We start from the raw sequence: 21298 nt of genomic DNA on the forward strand, positions 1-21298 counted from the left end.
CCTGACACATACTCAAGCTTTTCAGTTTTTCACCTGTCTCCCCCCTCAACCTTCCCTGCATGATCGTTCCACCCACATTTCAATGTATCATACAATAATTTATAAAATAAAAGTGGCCTTAGTGTTAGCTTTTACTTGAAGGGATAAGACATCTTAATCTTGACCTCAATCAAAGTATTCATTTTGTCACTAGGGTTTAATTTAATTTAATTGAATAAAAAATCACATTCCTTAATTCCCGTTAATCTTATCTCAACCGAAATATATGTAAACAGTAGACAGAAACTGTAATGATTTTTCCTTTATAATAATGCCCCAAATAATTTGTCGGATACACAGTTTACTGGAACTAGGTCACCCAATCAATTCGAAGAACAAATTCCAAGAATAGAAATCCAAGAATAAATTCCAAGAATATATTCCAAGAACTTTAAATAATATTCCCCATATCTGGCCATATTTCAGTCATATTTCCCACACAACATTGCTCAGCCTGGGGGGTTAGATGTACCACACGGTGCTGGTCTTTTGACTCAGACCGTTACAGGCACCAGAGCGAAGGAAGCGGGGCCAGGTGTCCCTCTCCATCAGCAGGTAGATGTTTCTCTGGGCCTCGGCGAAGCACCAGGCCGGGGGACGCTGCTCTGCCAGGAGGCCCTGGATCTTCTCCCTGGTCAAGTGGTCCACGTTAACCTGAAAGATTTAAAAAAATAAAATAAAAGGTTTTATGGATGACTCAAGCAGGACTTTCTTTGACATATGATTACGAACATGCAGACACGCACACACACACTCCCATCTCTCTTGTTCTCTTTCTCAAGCTGCTCTCAAGACAAGCTGCTACCAAGTATGCAGTCGGTGGAGTTTCCCACATGCGTTACACAGTTATACTCGTGGCAGGTTGCCGGTTCTCCCCCCCTACCCCCCTACTGACCTCTCTCCGTGCGTTGGGGTGAAGGAACTCCTGGTAGATGTGTTCTGCCTTCCAGCCGCGTTCCCCTGAGGAGCTGGTATCCCTGAAGGCCTCACAGGCCAGCCAGAAGTCCAAGTTCTCCTCACTGAACTCCGAGCGCAGGAAGGCACGGAAGGCAGCCAGCTGTTCTGTAGTGAGTGGGTTGCAAGTTATTTGTTGTTTATTCTGTGAGGAAACTAGGTTCAATAACAGCGTTTGAGCAGAAGATAATGAAGTAGAATAGTTTAGATCATTTCAAGTGCATCTTCTGTCTTCTACTTTAAATCTATTCCGTAGTTGCCATATTGTTGTGAGCGTTTCCAGAATGCCCCTGAGTTAATCAATACAAACACTCACACTGACATGAGCACCATGTTCATGAACGATCACTTACTCTGATCTCTTAACATTGCCTCCAAGCTGGAATCGAGTATGCTGTCCTCTCGAGAGCTGTCACCAGGAGACATATATATTACATATATAGTATACATGTATATTATACTAATACCAGCCTGTTTGTATATTCATGTATTCATATATATATATATATATATATATATATATATATAGAGAGAGAGAGAGAGAGAGAGAGAGAGAGAGAGAGAGAGAGAGAGAGAGAGAGAGAGAGAGAGCTTTCCTTTTCTCGTGGAGCCTACCTGAGTGTTGAGGGACTGGCCTTTGCCTGTGTGTCTCTCACCACAACACACTTAACATCTCTCCTTCTCTTCCTTGGACTCAGAAGGATATCCATCCTAGGAAACCAAAAGAACAACTCTTAGGATGCTTCAAAGGGTAGAATATATCAAAATTATTTATATACATCGGTATACTGTGTATATATATACAGATAGATATAGGCAGTATACATATACACATACATGTACAAAGACCGACTGACAGAGAGACAGAAAGACAGACAGGCAGCCTGATATTAACATAGAGAGACAGAGACGGACAGACGGACAGACCGACGGACAGACGGACGGACAGACAGACAGACAGACAGACAGACAGACAGACAGACAGACAGACAGACAGACAGACAGACAGACAGACAGACGGACAGACGGACAGACGGACAGACAGGCAGACAGACATATAAAAAGACTGACAGCTGGAGAGACAGAAAGATAAACAGACATTCAAACAGACAGCCAGACATAGGACCCTGATCAAGTGAACTTTGACCTTAAAAAATGTGACAATGTAACACAACATTTTATAATAACAGGTGATGTTATGACGTTTTACCCCTTTGAAGGTGTGCCGATATCATCTGGTAAGCGTATGCTAAATGCTTGGTACAACTGTATGATCCTGAACTAACACATCCACCTACCGTCTGGGATGCTTTGCATTCTGAATGAAATCCTTAAACTCGTAAATCCGGATCTTTGAAAAGGAAAGTTTTGGCATCTCTACATGGCCAGTGATATCCTATGCTGTTGGACCGATATATTGTGTGCGAAACTGTCCGAACACACCTAGGTAACCCGTTTCTTTAGCGAGCCTGGCAGGAAAGGTGTGCATTCAATGACGCGGGTGGGGCCTGTCAGCACATGTCAGGGGCTAGCATGGTGGCTGACTGCACATTTGACTCACTGTCTAAACATGCAGCTAGGACTTTTGTTTTTACACTGTCGGATGGCCTGAAGGGAATTATTGGTCAACCTAGCGTATTGATACGTCAAATGTGGGAAGTACAAAATAAAATACAGTAAAGATGGGACATACAGTCAACCAAGGCCATAGGCTTCCTTACTGTACATTAGTTCTTTTTTTTAATGTTTTTCTTCATATCCTGTCAAATTTTTGTATGACACACACAACTTTCAAACTTTGATGATTGTTACGTGTTATGTGGCAATATTCAAAGTAAAGCAGACAAAGGAGCGAGATACAAAGAGCTTAAAAAGAGATGGAGAGAGACATACAGAGAAGCTGTTGAGGAAGCTGGACAATGTCCTCTGTCGTTCACCATAATCGTTCATAGTGTTTACATGTGGTCGATATTGTTTAAATGTGATCGATAGTGTTTAACTATGGTCGATAGTGTTTAAATGTTCTTTTCCCTCACTCTCCACCTCATCCCTAACTCTCCACCTCAAGCTGGTGTGTAGTGAGCGTTCTGGAACCGATTGGCTGCCGTGCATCACCCAAGTGGGTGCTACATATTGGTGGTGGTTAGTGAGGTCCCCCCTTCACTTTAGGCGTCTTTGAGTGTTATTAATTATTATTATTCTTCATGTTTAACCTCTGTTTTCCTTTTATTCCTAGTCTGTTTTACATAGTTTTGAATGATGACTATATGCTCTGTAAGGTGACCTTGGGTGTCTTGAAAGGCGCCTCTAAATTAAATGTATTATTATTATTATTATAACTATGCAGCTGCTATATTTACAATAGGGGTAGTTGTAATGTGATACAAACAACAACATATAACACTTTCATTAAACAGCCCATATTAAGCCCATATGTGATTAGTTGAATACTTGGCAATTATGCTATTATGGGGTTATTGCAGTATATAGTTATTGTAGTATAATAGTTTGGGGTCATGGCAGTATGGGGTTATGGTAGTATGATAGTATGGGGTTAAGGCAGCATGAATTTATGGTGTTATGGTAGTATGGGGTTATGCTAGTATTGGGTTATGGTAGAATGGGGTTATGGTATTATGGGGTTATGCTAGTATGGGGTTATAGTATAATCATAGTATGGGTTTATGGTAGAATGGGGTTATGGTACTATGTGGGGTTATAGTAGCATGGGGTTATGTAGTATGGAGTTATAGTAGTATGATAGTATGGGGTCATGGTAGTATGGGGTAATGGTAGTATTGAGTTATGCTGGTATGGGGTTAAGGTAGTAGTGGGTTATAGTAGTATGGGGTTAGTATGGTAGTATGGAGTAATGCTAATATGTGGTTATGGTAGTATTGGGTTATGGTAGTATGGAGTTATAGTAGTATGGGGTTATGCTAGTATGGGGTTATGGTAGCATGGGGTTATAGTAGTATCATAGTATGGGGTGATGGCAGTATGGGGTTATGCTAGTTAGGTAGTATGGTGTTATGGTAGTATGGGGTAATGCTAGTATGGGGCTCTGCTAGTATGGGGTTAGCAGAGCTAAAAAATCTACAAAATTCCACAAAAGTTAGAATTCAAGTAAGTAAGACTGGCAATTGTGAAAACTATGCAGTTATATTATGTTTTCCTCTGGTTGCATTCATGTATTTGTGAAAATACACTCATCAAGCAGCAAACCAAGAAGTGAAAAAAAGGGTCAGAAGAGACAAAAATAAGTACATTGAGGAAGGTACACAGGGAAGGTGCTCAACCGCATTATGCTCAAGAGACTCCAGAAGGCGGTGGATGAGAAACTGAGGGAAAACCAGGCCAGCTTCAGGAACAGTAGATCCTGTGGAGACCAAATAGCCACCTTCAGGATTATCAACGAACAATCCATCTAATGAAACTCTCCTGTTTTAGTAAATTTCATAGACTTTGAAAAGGCTTTTGACAGTGTCGATCGGGAGATGCTGTGGAAATTGATGGGGCACTATGGCATCCCACCAAAGTTCATCAGCATCATCCAGAACACTTACATTTGGATGCAATGTCAAGTTCTCCATGAAGGATGCGTATCAGAGGCCTTTGAGGTCCTGACTGGGGTGCGGCGGGGATGCTTGCTTTCACCCTTCCTCTTCCTCATCTTCATAGACTGGACTATGAAGCAGGTAACCAACAGCAGCCAAACCGGCATACAGTGGAGCCTGACCGAACAGCTAGAGGATCTGGATTTTGCTGATGATTTGGCACTACTTGCACACACCCACCAACAGCTGCAGGACAAATCACACAACCTGGAGATAACTGCTGCTTCGCTTGGGCTTAAAATCAACTCATCAAAAACCAAAGTAATGCGAATCAACAACAAGAACAACACACCAATAACCATGGATCAAAACCAGCTAGAGCAGGGATGGGCGACTTTCATGATAAAGAGGGCCACATTTTTCATCATAACCATCGGAGGGCCACATGACTGCACACTTCAACTAAACGTGAGCTGAGAGAAGCTACACAATTTTGAATTTGGTAGGTATGATTTCCTGTATTCTGGTGCATTTTGGGGATGGCCACTACCTAAAAAATCATCCAGAATCATAACCTATGTAAGGTATGTTAATTGAACCAACATACATTAATTTCATGTTTTCCATGCTCAAAAAGCCACATGAATGGTCAGTATTTTTATCAGTGCAAAGGGCTCACATACATCATCATTCAATGAAGTCAAAAAACTGAAAAACAGTGGCCCAACATTAAGTGCAACAACTCAATGAACTCAAACCCAACAAGCAGTTGTAGTAGTTGTAGTGGCGACTTAAGTGGATATCTTTAATGACTGATATGGCTTCTAAGCAAACTAGACGCATGGGTTTGCCTTCGAATTCTATGAATTCTTCTCATCTTTCTTGACCGAGTTTTCTGTAACTCGATCAATTATTATTATTCGGCCCGCGGGCCGCCAGTTGCCCATCCCTGAGCTAGAGGATGTAACCAGCTTTCACATACCTTGGGAGTGTAATTAAAGGCCCACTATGCAACTTTTTTAGCCAAAATTACATTAAGTATGCAGGTTGAGAGTTACGCTGATGGTTCTGCACCCATTTCTGGGTCGATTGGTGGGTGTGTCATTTTCCCATGTGGCCTCTACAGTGAAAAAGCGCATATGCAACTTGATGTGTTCGGACCGAGCGCTTCCGGATGTGACGCGGCGGAAGTATCCTCGAAAATGTAGTCAGATTGTAGTTTCGAAAATGCTTTACGGCACAGACACACACCCAAACATGGCACCGGCTATATATAAACAGCCAGTTGCGAGGCAATTTGGCTTGATTTACCTTAATATAACAGGCTAGGAGTCATTGCGATGGTTCCATTATACATTTTTGTTCGATTGTTTGTTGTTTCAACTCCCCCTTGCGCATCTTGGCGGAGAAAATGAATATGTTTCTGCCGGCGACCTGCCGCCCACTCTCGCGGGAGTCTAGGGTCTCGCGAAGTAACGAATTGCTTTGCGGCACAGACCCCCAAACACGGAACCGGCTCGATATAAAAACAAGTAACTAAGGGATTGTTACATTCATCATAGATCGGCCGACTAAAAAGAGACAGAGAAACCCAATGTCGGAGGAACAGAAGAAGAGAAAGGGGAGACTGACCGACAGAGAGGCCAGACACGAGTAAACGTTGGGCAAGCTTTACAGGAATAGCGTGAACTGAAAGAAAAAGAAGACTTCAAATCAGACTCCGACTTGGCCGTGTTGCTTTTGAAATTGAAAGTACCCTTGGGTGAACTTTGTCCTCGTGGTATTCTTGATGTTGATAGTCTCTGTACAAATGTGTTTGCTCAACCATTTTGTTGTGAGCCCTGTAAAAATTGTTTTCTCGACCGTTTTGTTGTGAGCCCTGTATGTTTCTAGCTTGCTTGGTTGCAGCCATATAAACACCTTTGTTTCCATTGGTGTTTTGCTGTTCGTCTGTCTCGTCCCCCAGATACAGACTGCATCCCCGAATCCAGGTTCTTGTTTATTAGATTATTATGTTGGCCAACACTCTCACACTGATTGTTCTGTTCAACCTAAGATAAAACAATTATAATCTAGGATATAAATTCTCCCCGTCAACTATAAAAAGGATGGCTTTATGTTTATTGCAATACAAATACACCATTTAAAAAATGTATAACCTTGCCTACACTTTATGAACATTTACTTCGGACATGGCTCCACGCATTCGCCGGCTTCTTTGAAAACAAATGCACATGGCTCGCGTAGAAGTGCATGGGGAAGGGTCGTCAACGAGTTGTTACGACAGTGTTGTAAAATATCTACTACGAAGCTGTAGGGGGCGCTGTGTAGAGAAATGTGCGTGCCAAAACCAAGAAAACAGCGAAGAAATTCCCGAAGTTGCATAGTGGGCCTTTAATATAGAAGGAGGATCGCAAGAGGATGCCAAAGCCAGAATCGGGAAAGCAAGGAGAACTTTTAACATCTGGAAAAAAACAACATATCACTTATCACACATATCAAGACCAAACTACAAATCTTCAAATCAAATGTCAAATCCACTCTACTTTACGGACTTTACGAAAACTGGAAGACAACCACCAACATACTCAACAAACTACAGACATTTGGCAACCGCTGTCTACGACGCCTCCTGGGAATCTACTGGCCCAACACCATCTCAAATGCCAACCTGTGGGAACTCACCAAACAAGAACCATTAGAGACCCAAATCAGGAGGAGAAAATGGAAATGGATAGGCCACACACTCAGAAGAAAAAGCAGGCCCTAACATGGAACCCACAAGGCAAGAGAAAGAGGGGAAGACCTAGAGCCACCTGGAGAAGAACCACAGAGCAGGAGATGAAGGCGAAAGGGCTGACCTGGCAACAACTGGATCGGAAGGCACAAGACCGAAGAGGATGGAGGGGTTTCATCAATGGCCTAAGTTCCCTAAGGAACTTAAAGGCCTAACTAACTAACTAACTAACTAACTAACTAACTCATCAACTCCCTTCTGAAAGTCTCATGCATGCCAAATAGCAGATTCAGTGTTGTAAGTTTGTGTTGTAAGAGGATGTGGTGGGGGCTGCGGTCTGCATTAGAAGAAGGGAGCATCCTTTTACACAATGGCACTAAGTTTTAGGCGGTCCACTAGTGTCCCAGCCCTCCCTGAGCTGTTTGTTTCTTGCAGACCTTGTTGGTGTCATCTCTTGACACAAAAAGTACATTCATTTGTATCCATAAACCAGAACAGACAGATATTAACATGGACTATCAAGCCAAAATCATGGGAGCAATATGGTGCATTTCCGCCGGAGGGTGCGGTTCGGTTTGGCTGCCTCAATCATGGACATATTAAAGAAAGGACAGCGGACTAATAAATGGCCGCCCATTCATTCCTATGAAAACTGTTCAATGGCACAGGGCAACATCAAGGAGAGATTTGCTTCCGCATCATGGAGGTCTGAAACGACGCCCTAGTGCATTCGTGGACCTATTAAAGAAGAGTGCATGATGTGCCGCCGGATGTAGAAATATTCTCGTTTTCTAGCATTGCTAGAATTGTAGCATCATAGGCAATGGGTCTAATGGTCTGAGCGAGCACAGTAGCATTGTTTAACGACCATGGAAGTATAAGTTACTAACCCCCCCCGATGATTCTCTATATATGATCTTTAAATTACACTCCTCCTGCCATCTGGGCAACAATTATTATTTGACAACAATAAAAATATATAGTAGGCTATTTATATTATTATCTCAGATTAGTTTGTCCATTTTTGACCTTGTATATGCATTTTCATTTTTGTATTAAAAAAAGATCTTAAAGGTTGGGTAGGTGATTTGCGAAACGCCAGCAGATTTTGAAAATACACAACTCAAATGGTCCTACCCCCTCTCCTTCAACGCTGACTCTGACTCCACCCATTCCAAGTACCTGGACGCGCAATCATGCACGAGCGCGAACAGAGATGCGCGAGAGCGAGCCAGGCTAGCCTAGGTTTTCGTTTAACAACATGGCACTACATTCAGCTGTAAGTTGCACCCAGTACCGCGGGAAGTAGGAGTGCTGGGGGTGCTGCAACACCCCCTGTCCGAGGCCCTGTCTTATCACAGAAAACGATCATTTCTAAAAACTCCGGCCAAAGTGGAGATTTCTGAAAACGCCGGTTATGTGTTGTCGTGTCAACGGGGAGAAACGGGATTTTAGGTTCTGAAGCGTCACATTATGCACCAGGAAATGCTTAACGTCATGTGAGCGCCCGCTGTACCGTATTGGTCCGAATATAAACACAAACCCCATTGTAAGAAGACCTATATTTGGAAAAAAGATTTGAAGACCAGATCCGTTTTTTATGAATAAATAAATTGTATTCATTGAAATAATATACGATAATAAAAAGGCATCGAATAAAACACTGCATTGCCACTAAACAGTAGTGCAAATAGGCCGTACTGATGTGTACACCAAAGACTATTCCTGACACTCCTCTGCCCCGCTGTGTTCGCTCTGGCTGTGGTCGCTCCGAACTGTTTCGGCCCGTGGCAAAGCGAGTCATCCTCGCTGCTGTCCAAGGCATTTTGAGACGCAGCATTTATTTAATGCTCATATGACCTAGTGCTGAAAAAAGGTTATATGAAAAAGTGTGAGGGTAGCGGTGGTGCGCTAAACTTGTTCTGTGAGCAGCTGGATGTGAACGATCGATTTTCAACTGTCCGCGCATGCACTGTTGTAATTGAGCTGCGCTGCTATACATCTTTTTTTTTTATCAATGTAACGAGTTGCGAGTCTAGTGCAGGCTGAGTTTTTTTTTTTCCCAGCACCCCCTGCTGAGAATACGTTCTCGCTGCAATGGTTGGACCAGATGTTATAAACATTAAACGGTCACATAAATCATTACTATTTTTAGAAAATGTATGTTTGTTTCATATAATTGTATTGGAAGTCCTGGTTTTCACTAGGGTTGCCGCGGTGTGGACATTTTCACACCGAGTAATACACTCGTCTCCACACCGGTATTACCGAGTATGAACGGTATAAACTTTGAAACTAGGTCAACCGCCACACAAGCATCGGTTTTTAGACCCTTCTCGTCCTTCAGTTGCCGCCAACGTTCGAAAGCAGCGCCTAGGATTATTCTTGATTTCAGTTTTTCTCTTTCAGCGTTTTTATTATCAATTACTCTCTGAAAAAGAGTTTTCCTTCTCTTTGCTGGTGGTGGTGGTGGTGGTGGTGGTGGGGATGGTGGCGTCTTGTCTGCCATGGAAATTGTCTTCTACTGCTAGGTCCAAATGTGGATTAACTAGTTCCAGTAGCTACCGCAGGATAACAACAAACAGGAGCTTGCTCTGGGTCACGAGCTCTGGGTCACGAGTACTGCACGAAGGGGTCGCGCGCGGGGCGCGGGGGAGGGGGAGTGCAGTACGACCGTTTGATTGACGTACTTACTGTCCAATGCAACTCGGTGGCAATGGAAATGATTGGCTGGAGTTTTTCGAGCCCTGCCCGTTCCACAGATGATTGACTTGTTTAATTTTCATGTCAGTACTTCTAACTCAGTGGCTGTAAGCGGGTTATGATAACGATTTCAAGTAATTTTGCAAAAATGGCCAAAAAAGCAAATCACCTATACAACCTTTAATTACCACTCGTTTTTTAATATACTTTTTCTGTTTCTTCTGGAACATGTTGGGGCAATAAATCAGACAGATAGATGGTGCATCAGGTTTAAAAAACAAGTAATACTGAAACTGAAAAAATACAGAGGAAATCAGGCCTACTATGTAAGTACGATTAAAGATGTTTAGGTAGTATAACTAATAACTGTAAATGGCAGGTGTACATTGCTTTTGATGGAGCCATAATGTTATATTAATAATAATAATAAAATGCATTTTATTTATGGGCAGTGGGCACCTTTCAGGCCACTTAAGGACACCTTACATGTATAATTAATAAAATATTTAAAACACTTGCACAACATCAAAACATAAATACAAATACAAAGCAATAAAAACAATAGACTGAAATACTAAGAATTACATAGAATATTTTTGAATGAATCAATAATCAATAAATGGTGAATCGTAATGATCGCAAGCAGAGGAACGTCAGAGTTATTTAGTCTACGCGTCCAACAGCTGAACCAGTCTACAAATCCGAGTGATATCGGTCTAGAGCCGATCGGGGCTCTAGACCCGGGAAACATTCAGGTTGCGGTTTGTTTAGGTTAGAGAACAGGCTGGACAGTGGTTTTCATATCCAGGGCTATATGTCTGACCTCACAGTAAATAACAGGATTTTCTTCTGAGAGGGATCTGAACCATGATTATGGGATGAGTCTTCATCTCTCTTCACGTCATGTTTTTAACGTACTGACTCATACACCGGCGATGGAATTGCTAACTAAGAGTCATTCATTTCTACATGCCCAAGTAAACTGATGTCAATGTTCATCAGACGCCTGATATGACTAGACACATTCACAGAGTAGATGGTAAAACATGAATGTTTATTAATCTATTCATATTTTTACACATTGATGCATTGACATTGATACATGACACACCTTTATGCTGTTCTGAAGGTTTCATTGTTATAATGATACCTTTGTGCATACCTGAGAAAATCAATGCACTTGGCATTGCTTTTCTCATAGATCAGGTTTTCATTCCTTTCTTCGTTAATTCATATAAAACAATAGGGTGTGGTAATAATGATGTGATTCCCAGATTAAAGCACAGTAATCCAACACGTGACAGGTTGCTGTGCTGAAAGCATGCAGGAAGAGAAGAACGGACGTCAAGAAAGTAGCGAATCTAATTAGAGACAAATGGGTCAACACGTGTCACTCACATGCTCTGGTCCAAAAAAGTAATCTATGATGTGTTATAAAAAGAAGCTTGTGTTATTTATAAATATATGTAATTCATGCTTTATATCATAAATTCCCCCCAAATATGGGACTATTTAACATGCTGTGTTGTTGTTGTAGGTGCTTGTATTATTAGCATATAAGGTTTGTTTCCTCCTTTGGGAATTATTGAACCGTGAGCATTCACAAGTAAGGTATTCACGTACAGCCACACAAACCAGACATGCAGAACAAAAATACAAAGACACACACACAAGCACAAAAGAAAAAGTCCATGACATAAATCAATTGTGTCAATGTCGTTTTTTATGATGACTTGTTTACAGCACAACAAGAGCATAGAACATAGCTTTCATAGCAGTAAGGGAATATTATGTGCCAACAGCAGATGTGTGTTTCATTAACTGATGGGCAGCGTGTAAGTTAAAAGTCTAAGTGGTCGCCTTAAAGTAAGTCTAAGTGGTTGCCAGGCGTGAGTTTGTTTAACACTTCCTCTAAGGTATCTGATAATTTACACTGTATTCGACGCAGGGCTTCAAACGTCTTTCACTTTAGTTTGCATTAATAGATGACTGGCTAGCACTTTGAAATAACTCCCAGCACTGCGGTTTATTATAGTGTAATTAGCCCTGGGAATTAGGGGGGGAGAGAGAGAGAGAGCGAGAGAGAGAGCGAGAGCGAGAGCGAGAGCGAGAGCGAGAGCGAGAGAGAGAGAGAGAGCGAGAGAGAGAGGGAGAGAGAGAGAGACCCTTAATGCTAATAATACAATCACATTATGTCAAACATCTGGTTATCTAGAAGTTTGACCTAGGCGCTGAACTATTGACTCGCACATTGTAGACAGTGACAATCAGGAAGGATAAATTCGATTGTCCTTTTTTCTCTTTATATATAATTCAAAATATTAGGTGTCAAACACTTCAACACACACATAAAAAAACAAGTTCAAGATAATTTGGTTTTCCGGACGCGTCATCTTGGTTAACAAGCTCAACATGTTCTGGGCTGTCGAGGAAGTACCCTGTTTACTTGGAGGAACAATGAAGACTTTTTTTAATTTTGACTGTCTGGTCTCTAAAGTCTGAATTTCACAGATAAAGTCGGTCAAGGCTACTTCATAGCCAGCAGCTAGCAACTAGAATCTATAGTGATCACATGGGTTTTATCAATAGTTGTGTTTTGGTGCCATTAGCTGTCAATGCCCTTAATTATTAGTTTCTTAAGGTAAACAATGAGCTACACACATTTATCTGTATACAAGACAAGTATGTTATAGTTATGTTAAGTATTTATGTAATCCATTACTTTCTTAAATCTGCTTCAAAATATCACTTGAATAAAAACAAAACAAGTATCACTAATACATCTGTATAATAATAGTATTAGCATAAGAACCCCATAGACTCTAGAGTTTATAGCATTTCTGATGGAAAAATTATTTTCTGTCAATTGATGATTGCGCAATGGTGTTTCACCCTAAAGGTCATTTGGAATTTTTTCATAGTAGCAATACCTCTGTTGCATGATATATCTTACAGAACGGCATGTCCCCACCCACAGTATTTCCTCTCAATACAAGCAATATCCTTATTTCAACCATTCATCCTGTACAGGCTGTCCATTCAATTTTCGGACCGGAACAAAAATTGTGACATTCAGTTTTACTTAATGTTGAAAACCACTGAAATGTTACACGAGATGAAAGCCCCTGCCTAAAAGGAATGATTCTCAAAGTAACAAAGTGGCCTTTTCAAGTTGTCCCTTTCTTGGGTATAATTATTTTCCGGTCCCAGTCTTTATATGCCCTGGATTACACATATGTTGTTTGTGGATTTAAATTATAATTTGTCATGCAAAGAAAACAAAAAAAATTCACGAAGAAGTTTGATAATGTTAGGTTTTGTGTGAGGCCGCTTTTCAAACTACAGCCCCTCGCTGCTATTGACGCGAATGATATACGTCACCACCACTCTGGTACAGACTCTCTGTGCTCCACTTCACCGCTTTTTTCCAAGGGGAGGATAACAGCAATGAAAGAGGTGAAAATCATTATAAGTCGGGGCATTTGTAGATTTTCAGTTATGCCAATGGGGAGATTGTTGGTCTTGTCCACGCCAGTTGCAGGGAGCGTGACGTCACATGCATCTTTCTCATTGTGTTTTCTCTACTGCATTTAACTGAACAATTGCACAATAAACCATCAAACTCTTTGCGTGAAAAATTATTATTTGGACCCACACAAAACACATGTGTAATCCAAGGCATTTAATGACTGGGATCAGAAAATAATACATTTCTTTCCATTAACTCTCATTCTAATATTCCTCGCCCAGAGGTCCCATGAGGGGTCTTCCGGAAGGGGCGTACTTACGAGCTCTATACTGACAATGATACATTGGAAGGGGATCTGTCTGTCTGAAATGATGTGCGTGTGTGTGTGTGTAGGAGTGGGAGTTTGTGTGCCTTTTTCTGTCTGCATGTGCACATTTGTCAGCAGCTCCTCCTCAAAAAAACTGTGGAAGTGAAATTTGTGAGGCCTGAGAATGATGACTGACAGGATGCTATGGTCACCACCAATACCAGAAATGTAAACGGATGAGAGAGAGAGAGAGAGAGAGAGAGAGAGAGAGAGAGAGAGAGAGAGAGAGAGAGAGAGAGAGAGAGAGAGAGAGAGAGAGAGAGAGAGGCCACTTCAACACTCACAGCTGTGATTTCCTGTTTTGCTGCGTCTTTACAAAATGCAAGGTTGTCGGTGGTTGTCTAGCCTTGAATACCCCAGCAGTTTTAATACAGACTACCAGCATGTCACTAACCAATTACCTCTACACATGTATCATTTATCACATTTTCCCATTCACACTGGGAAAACATGACGAACATGATGTCTTAAAGAATAAAACAATTGTTAAAAAATGTAAGGGTTTCCTTATTCCTTGCTTTAAAAGTAAAGTGACTAATGTGAGTTTGCCTTCTTGTTGCAATGTGGTAATTCATGAAATCCTTACAGTGGGCAAGTGAAGTCTTGCACACGTGTCCTTAAACTTTCCTTCCACCAATTACTCTTCTGTCTCTCTACACCCTCCAACCCCATACCCCCCCCCCCCCCCCCCCCCCCACAAACACACGCACGCACGCACACACACACACACACACACACACACACACACACACACACACACACACACACACACACACACACACACACACACACACACACACACACACACACACACACACACACACACACACACAGACCGCCAAATTCGAATCAAACAATTGGGAAAGTGCATATCGTGGATCATGTTCCTTTGCTGCACTCTTGTGCCCAAGTATGAACACTACACTCTTAAGGAAAACCTAATTTAAGAGCTCAAACCATATCCAAAGTTATGTATTTGCACCTGTTTGCCTGGCCATTGATTAATTTGGTCTCCTTGCAATCTTTCCTTGTGCTTCCTCAGTCAACTACCAAAGAGGAAAATATAGAACGATTCTCTCTTTGGGGAAGGAATGTGAAAACTAGGGTATTATGAATATTTAATTTCTATTAAGTTTTTGTGTACGTGTATGTGTGTGTGTGTGTGTGTGTACAATTCAATAGATGAACGCAAACTACATCTCTCCGTTATCTGACATGTCTGTGTGTACATGAGCATTTTGCTGTGTGTGTGTGTGTGTGTGTGTGTGTGTGTGTGTGTGTGTGTGTGTGTGTGTGTGTGTGTGTGTATGTTTGTGTGTACCAGTATGTGTCAGCGTCTGTGTGATGTCATCATTCTGTTCTGCAGAGGGAGGCATGCTTTGCTCCCTGCTGCTTAACAGCGGGACGGCTGAATATTTCACCGCTATCATCTCTGCCGTGGCTGGGCTGCCTCTGCCTCTCTCTCGTGGACTCCGATAACTCCATCCGCGCAGACCCAAGGCGTGTTCAGGCAGCGAGCAGGGACACAACCAGGAGGGGAAAAATACTGCTGGAGTCCGGAGATATGTGGCAGATAAAGAATGAGGCGGCCGGGAAACAAACGCGAACAATAACCTGTTGCTTAAGGCTTAAAGCCCAGATATGGAGGTCTGGTGGGGGGGTGCATCCGTGGAAGTTGGAGGACAAACACAGAATCTGTGTTTGTGTGTTTGTGTGTGTGTGTGTGTGTGTGTGTGTGTGTGTGTGTGTGTGTGTGTGTGTGTGTGTGTGTGTGTGTGTGTGTGTGTGTATGTGTGTGTGTGTGTGTGTGTGTCTGTGTGTGTGTGGAGATTTTTGGTGGTCTGAGCCGGTCACCTTATCTCCTTACCCACTGTACGCTTACATGAACACAAACAGACACACACACACACACACACACACACACACACACACACACACACACACACACACACACACACACACACACACACACACACACACACACACACACAGAGGCACAAGCACCCACACATGGAAGCTATAAAAGCTGCAAAATCATATCTGCTGTTCCCTCCATGCTCTATCTTTAAACCCCCCACCTCCCTTACCCCTCCTGCCACATCAACTTCCACCACCTCCTCTACGTTCTCTCACCCTTTCTTTCATTCTTTTATTAGTCCTCCTCTGTCATCACACCCCTCCTTCTCTTCCCCCTCCCCTTTCCCTTAATTTTTCTGCATCAGTCTTCTCCTTTCACTGCCTTTCTCTGATAGACTTTCTACTAATCACAGACCTGCATTTGCCGCCACTCAAACACTCCCTTCTGCTAACTCTTTGTCTGCGCACCGATTCTTTCCTTTTCTTCACAGTTTTCTGCTGTTTCTGTATCCATGCATTACTACGTCTCTCTCTCTCTCTCTCTCTCTCTCTCTCTCTCTCTTTTCTCTCCTGATCTCCCTTTCTCTTTTTCCCTCCCTCCCTCCCTATCTTTCCATTAAGCGATAGGATTAAGCCCAAGCCGGGCTCCAGAGGGCCACAACTCAGATCAGATAGTGCCACGCTGGACCAACTATCAGGCCGGAGACAAACTTCTACAGAAACATTGGAACACAATGGCTACCAGCTCAGTGAAGACACGTGAAGTCACAGTGTGTACCGGATGGTGTGTGCGTACACCACTGTATGAACCCTTTGAGACAGATTTCCAAGTGCCGGTACTATAAGCTAAATTGAGGATGAAATTTCACTCACACATCATTGGTTTCAAACATTTGTTTTGTTTTTGAGATTTTAGATGAAGTGGGTGTTTTGGCTCAGTTAGAATGGTTCGATTACCAATGTCTGGAGCCCAGGTTAGGAAGGACCAGGACCTGTATCAATGTGTTGCTACTAGCGCGTTATAAATCATTCATTTTTTTGTCCATATGCGTAATATAGTGGGTCCAATCTAAACGATACGAGTTTCACAAAACACATACAAACTTACTACTTGTGAATTATTCAGCTTATAGGCTACAAAAGTAGCAACTGTGAAACATGTAACCAAGTACAATATATAATTAAAATTTTCCAAGGCATTCGAGTCGCCAATGTGTCGCAGGAAAGTGTCTCTGTGCGAGGTACACACACACATTCGTAATTATTTGTGCTGCAAACGTTTCCAACAATATCTGTTTTTCTAAAAAATGCTACATGGGAGACCAAAGTCCCATGAGAGAGCAAGTGTGTTTGTACTGTGCATACATTTTTCATTGGCGGGAACATATTTGCATTGTAATCGCTTCCCTGAAAAAGCGCAGCATAAATAGATTTCTTTCCCCTAATGCATTGTTTAGGAATGTTCCAGAAATCGTAATCGCTCTATGCCATCCACAGCCTGCTTGGGGGTATTATGTAAATTCTGTTTCCCGCTACGGGCTTTCCTTGATTCTCCCAAGTCGAAGTTCTTTTTGGGTTTTATTGCTGTCAGAAAGACACCATTTGTGTTGGAATACCTTAGCTGATGTGTAAAACCATTGCACGTATTTCAAGTCGTATTTTTGTGGGTTAGAACAAACCTAATTCAGGCTGAAAATGTACGGACAAACAAATGCAAGACCATTTGCTTAATTCACAATTTCAACATTCATGATGTTGGTGTTTTAATGAGATTCATAATTAAAATGGCAAATGAGTAAGTGAGTATCTATGTGATAAAAAAAAGGATAAATTTACTTTATTTATATGTCTACCGACAATGACAAGGTTTTCTGTATAACATTATCATGTTTCTTAAAATCTCAATTCAACAATAAAATCCCCTCCTTACTTCCCTGAACTACCTAACATACCAAAAAGCTAAAGGAGAGTGATAAACACAACTGTTTTAATAATATGTTTTAACAGGCCTTTATCACAGAGGTATAACAGTAGAGTGAAACATATGCGTTTCTCAGGCAAAAATAATGGCCACTGCAGACCCATAATTAAATGAATGAGCTACACCTGTGTCCACCCTTTCACCTCTGGGTTTTGGCCTATTAAATAGGAGCATTATGATGTCACGTGTGTTGCCAGATTTTTTATTTTTTTTTGGACCAGCGGACGAGCGCTGGGCGGAGATGTTCGCGTATTTCAAAAGCAGGGAGCCCCGGCGGCATATCCCAGTACGGCAGCTCCGGCAGGGGAATTTCAGCGGCAGCCCGGCAGTTCAGCCCCGGGAGTGCAATCCCTTTCTCCGCCGGAGCTGCCGGACTGCTGCCGAAGCTTCGGCGCCAATCCGGAGGAGGAGACATGGAGGAGAAAGGGATTGTAATCTGGGGGAGCTCAGCGGCATATCCCTGCTTCTGGCTGTTGCCGACAGCTTCAGTCCGGCAGCTCCGGTCTGCCGCCGACAGCTCGCCTTCGGCGGCAGCTCCGGCGGTGGGAGCTCGGCGGCAGTCCAGCAGTTCAGCTCCGGGAGCACAATCCCTTTCTCATCCATGTCGCGGTTCAATATAGATTCCAGAGAGTCAAGGCCAAAGTTCCTTTCCCCCAATTCCTCTCAGCCATGGCCGAGATAACCCCCACTACGAGTCTTCACTTGTTGTTGAAGTACCGTCAGAGTCAGAAGCAGTCTTTATGATTCATAATATCATCTGAGGCGCACATAGCTTTTTGCCGTGATATAAGATATACTATTATATAAACACTGATATATTATATCATATTATTATTATATATAACAGCTTCAAAAACATGTTTTCCAGAACTCAAATACTATGTTTACTTGATGGGAAAACACCAATATGTCTCCTTTAAAGAGCCCATGCCATTAAAATCACATTTTTCCTGTTGTTTGTTAAATAACATAGGTCTGAATAAGTTTGTGAGCTGTGGTAAGTTTGAAATCTATGCAGTGTGTCTGCTGAATGCAATAGGCAATGAAAGGAAAAAGGCAGAAGAAATGAGCCAATCTGGATAAGGTGACACTGTGACGTAGCGTTGTCAAACTATTATTCATGGCCCTGCCCACTTGGTTGGTTCGTAACCACCCACAAGAATTCTGAAGGAGTCGTGATTGAGCTAGTGCTAAATGCTAATACGTGTATGGTAGTTGCTTAGTTCGTAGTAACAGGCTAGTTACAGAATTTTGAATGCAATGGCAGAACGACATCGAAGTACATGAACTGCGACATGCTGCCTGCCGCCGGTTGCCGCGGCGCGAGGCACCACCGCCGCGAAGCACCACCGCCCGGCAGCGGGCAGCCGGGCGGTGGTGCCTTGCGCCGGCAGCAGGCAGCGCGCGGTTCTGTCTACTACAGATTGATGTGGAAGTGGAAGAACCAGAGACGTCGGAGAACCCGACGAAGTCCTTTGTGATTCATTATATCGTCTGGACGTGCACACAGCTTTTGGCCGTGATCATAAGTATTATTTGATATAGATATCTATGTATTATATGATATTATTTAGATATAGAGCTCCAGGACTGTAACGCAAGTGTTGTACACTTCCTTGTTATTTGGATAACCGTTCTGCTGTTGGTGTGATGGCGCATAACACGTCGGACTCTCGTCTCTGGTATTTCTACAACGAGACTCGTAGTGGGGGTTATCTCAGCCATGGTTGAGAATGAATTGGGGGAAAGGAACATTGGCTTTGACTCCCTGAAGTAGGCATGAACCACAACATGGAGGAGAAAGGGATTTTTGACCGCGGTCGTCTCCCGCCGGAGCCTCGCTGCCGATGGACCACCGCTTCAGGAGGCGGTGATTAGCGCTGACCGCTGCCGAGGCGGCGGGAAGCAGGGCTCAAGCGGGATACATTCGCGGCCAACAATCCCCTTCTCCTCCATGTCGTGGTTCATGTACTTCAGGGAGTCAAAGCCAAAGTTCCTTTCCCCCAATTCATTCTCAACCATGGCTGAGATAACCCCCACTACGAGTCTCGTTGTAGAAATACCAGAGACGAGAGTCCGACGTGTTGTTTAGATCCTAATAACAACTCCAGCAGCGTTACAGTCCTGGGGCTCTACATCTAAATAATATCATATAATACATAGATATCTATATCAAATAATACATATTATCACGGCCAAAACCTGTGTGCAGACGATATAATGAATCGCAAAGGACTTCGTCGGGTTCTCCGACGTCTCTGGTTCTTCCACTTCCACATCAATCTGAAGAAGACGCGGTCGTTTGATCGTCTGGAGGCTCACACAGCTTTTGGCCGTGATAATATATATTATGATATAGATGTATAAAATGGGTTTCTAAGAGCCATTGCGATACATCCACCGTAAACAGAGCGCATGGTACCGTGGCTACAAGGTGCTCAGGGCCAGGTGATAATATATATTATAGATTATATGATATAGATATGTATAATATGGGTTTATAAGAGCCATTGCGATACATCCACCGTAAACAGAGCGCATGCAGGGCCAGGTGATAATATACATCATATATTAGATTATATTATATAGATATCTATGTATAATATGGGTTTCTACGAGCCATTGCGATACATCCACCGTCAACAGAGCGGCGAGCGCATGGTACTGTGGCTACAAGCTACTCAGGGCCACACCCCCACCCCCCTCCTTGACCTGCCTTGACACCCCCACCGTAACCAGAGCGCATTGTACTGTGGCTACAAGCTGCTCAGGGCCACACCCCCACCCCCCTCCTTGACCTGCCTTGACACGCCCACCGAAACAGCGCGTTTGGGGGAAGCTCAATGTGCGACTGGTTTGGAGTGGCTGTAACTCTGCACCACGGCTGAATTTCGGGGACGTCTTTGAATACTGTGTTTGTAGCCAACTAATACCTATATTAAAGCATCCATAAATAGCATGGCATGGGATCTTTAAGAGAAATAAAGAGGGCTGCAGGCTGGCCAGCATCTTTAATTTGTATATTATTTTACTCCGTTACACCTCCGCGGGGAACTTCAAACGTAAAGAATTTCCAATCTCTTTTGCAAGGGTGGCCTGGCCAACACATAAGGGATAATGTATTGAACGCCGGTCATTATCGGGAAAATTAGCCTTGACTGTAGGGGCTTATTTTCGATAATGACCGGCATGCCATACATTATCATGCTTATTGCACGGCTACTTGCTAAAACTAAAATATAACTTCATACAGTGTTTTTACAATTTAATTGACCATTCGTAGTGTTGATCAGCAGAGTAATAGTTTACCAAAGACATTGACGTCGCTTAGCAACCGAATATGCTGGGGTTGATAAGTTACCGGACTACTTGCGGAGCGATAAGAAAGACGTGAATCAGAGGCAAACATATCCACTTTCCTTGACAGCGGTCCTTATATGCTAAGAAACAGTAAATGATCACAAAATAATTGAACGCCGGAAGTCAGGAAGGTCAATGCAAGTGAACGGAGCATTCTACAGCATTGAGAAGAGCCGTGTAATAAGGGTAATAAACAACCACAAAAAATATAACAGACCATAGCACATTTAGTGGTACAAGTAAGACATTGAACTTGTTGTCGTTGGTACACCTA

At 42.7% G+C, this 21298-nt stretch overlaps 1 protein-coding gene across 3 annotated transcripts in view; it reads right to left on the reverse strand.

Annotated features, from left to right (window-relative positions):
• Positions 1-7593, reverse strand: part of LOC115556159 (regulator of G-protein signaling 1) — a 7962-nt gene extending 369 nt beyond the window's left edge. The window contains exons 1-6 of one of the 3 annotated variants that reach the window (XM_030373309.1): positions 4560-5001; positions 4261-4372; positions 1609-1704; positions 1347-1402; positions 935-1101; positions 1-693 (exon numbers count right to left, since the gene is read on the reverse strand). The exon at positions 1-693 is cut by the window's left edge and continues 369 nt beyond it. In XM_030373309.1, coding sequence (XP_030229169.1) covers positions 502-693; positions 935-1101; positions 1347-1402; positions 1609-1704; positions 4261-4262 — 513 coding nt within the window. In that variant the 5' untranslated portion in view covers positions 4263-4372; positions 4560-5001 and the 3' untranslated portion in view covers positions 1-501. Of the gene's footprint in view, positions 694-934; positions 1102-1346; positions 1403-1608; positions 1705-2291; positions 2636-4260; positions 4373-4559; positions 5002-7411 lie in introns of those variants that run through there. The other 2 variants (XM_030373310.1, XM_030373308.1) reach the window with 2 other exon arrangements.
• Between the last annotated feature and the right edge of the window lie 13705 nt (positions 7594-21298).

Source organism: Gadus morhua, chromosome 12, assembly GCF_902167405.1.
Source record: "Gadus morhua chromosome 12, gadMor3.0, whole genome shotgun sequence".
NCBI classification, from domain to species: domain Eukaryota; kingdom Metazoa; phylum Chordata; class Actinopteri; order Gadiformes; family Gadidae; genus Gadus; species Gadus morhua.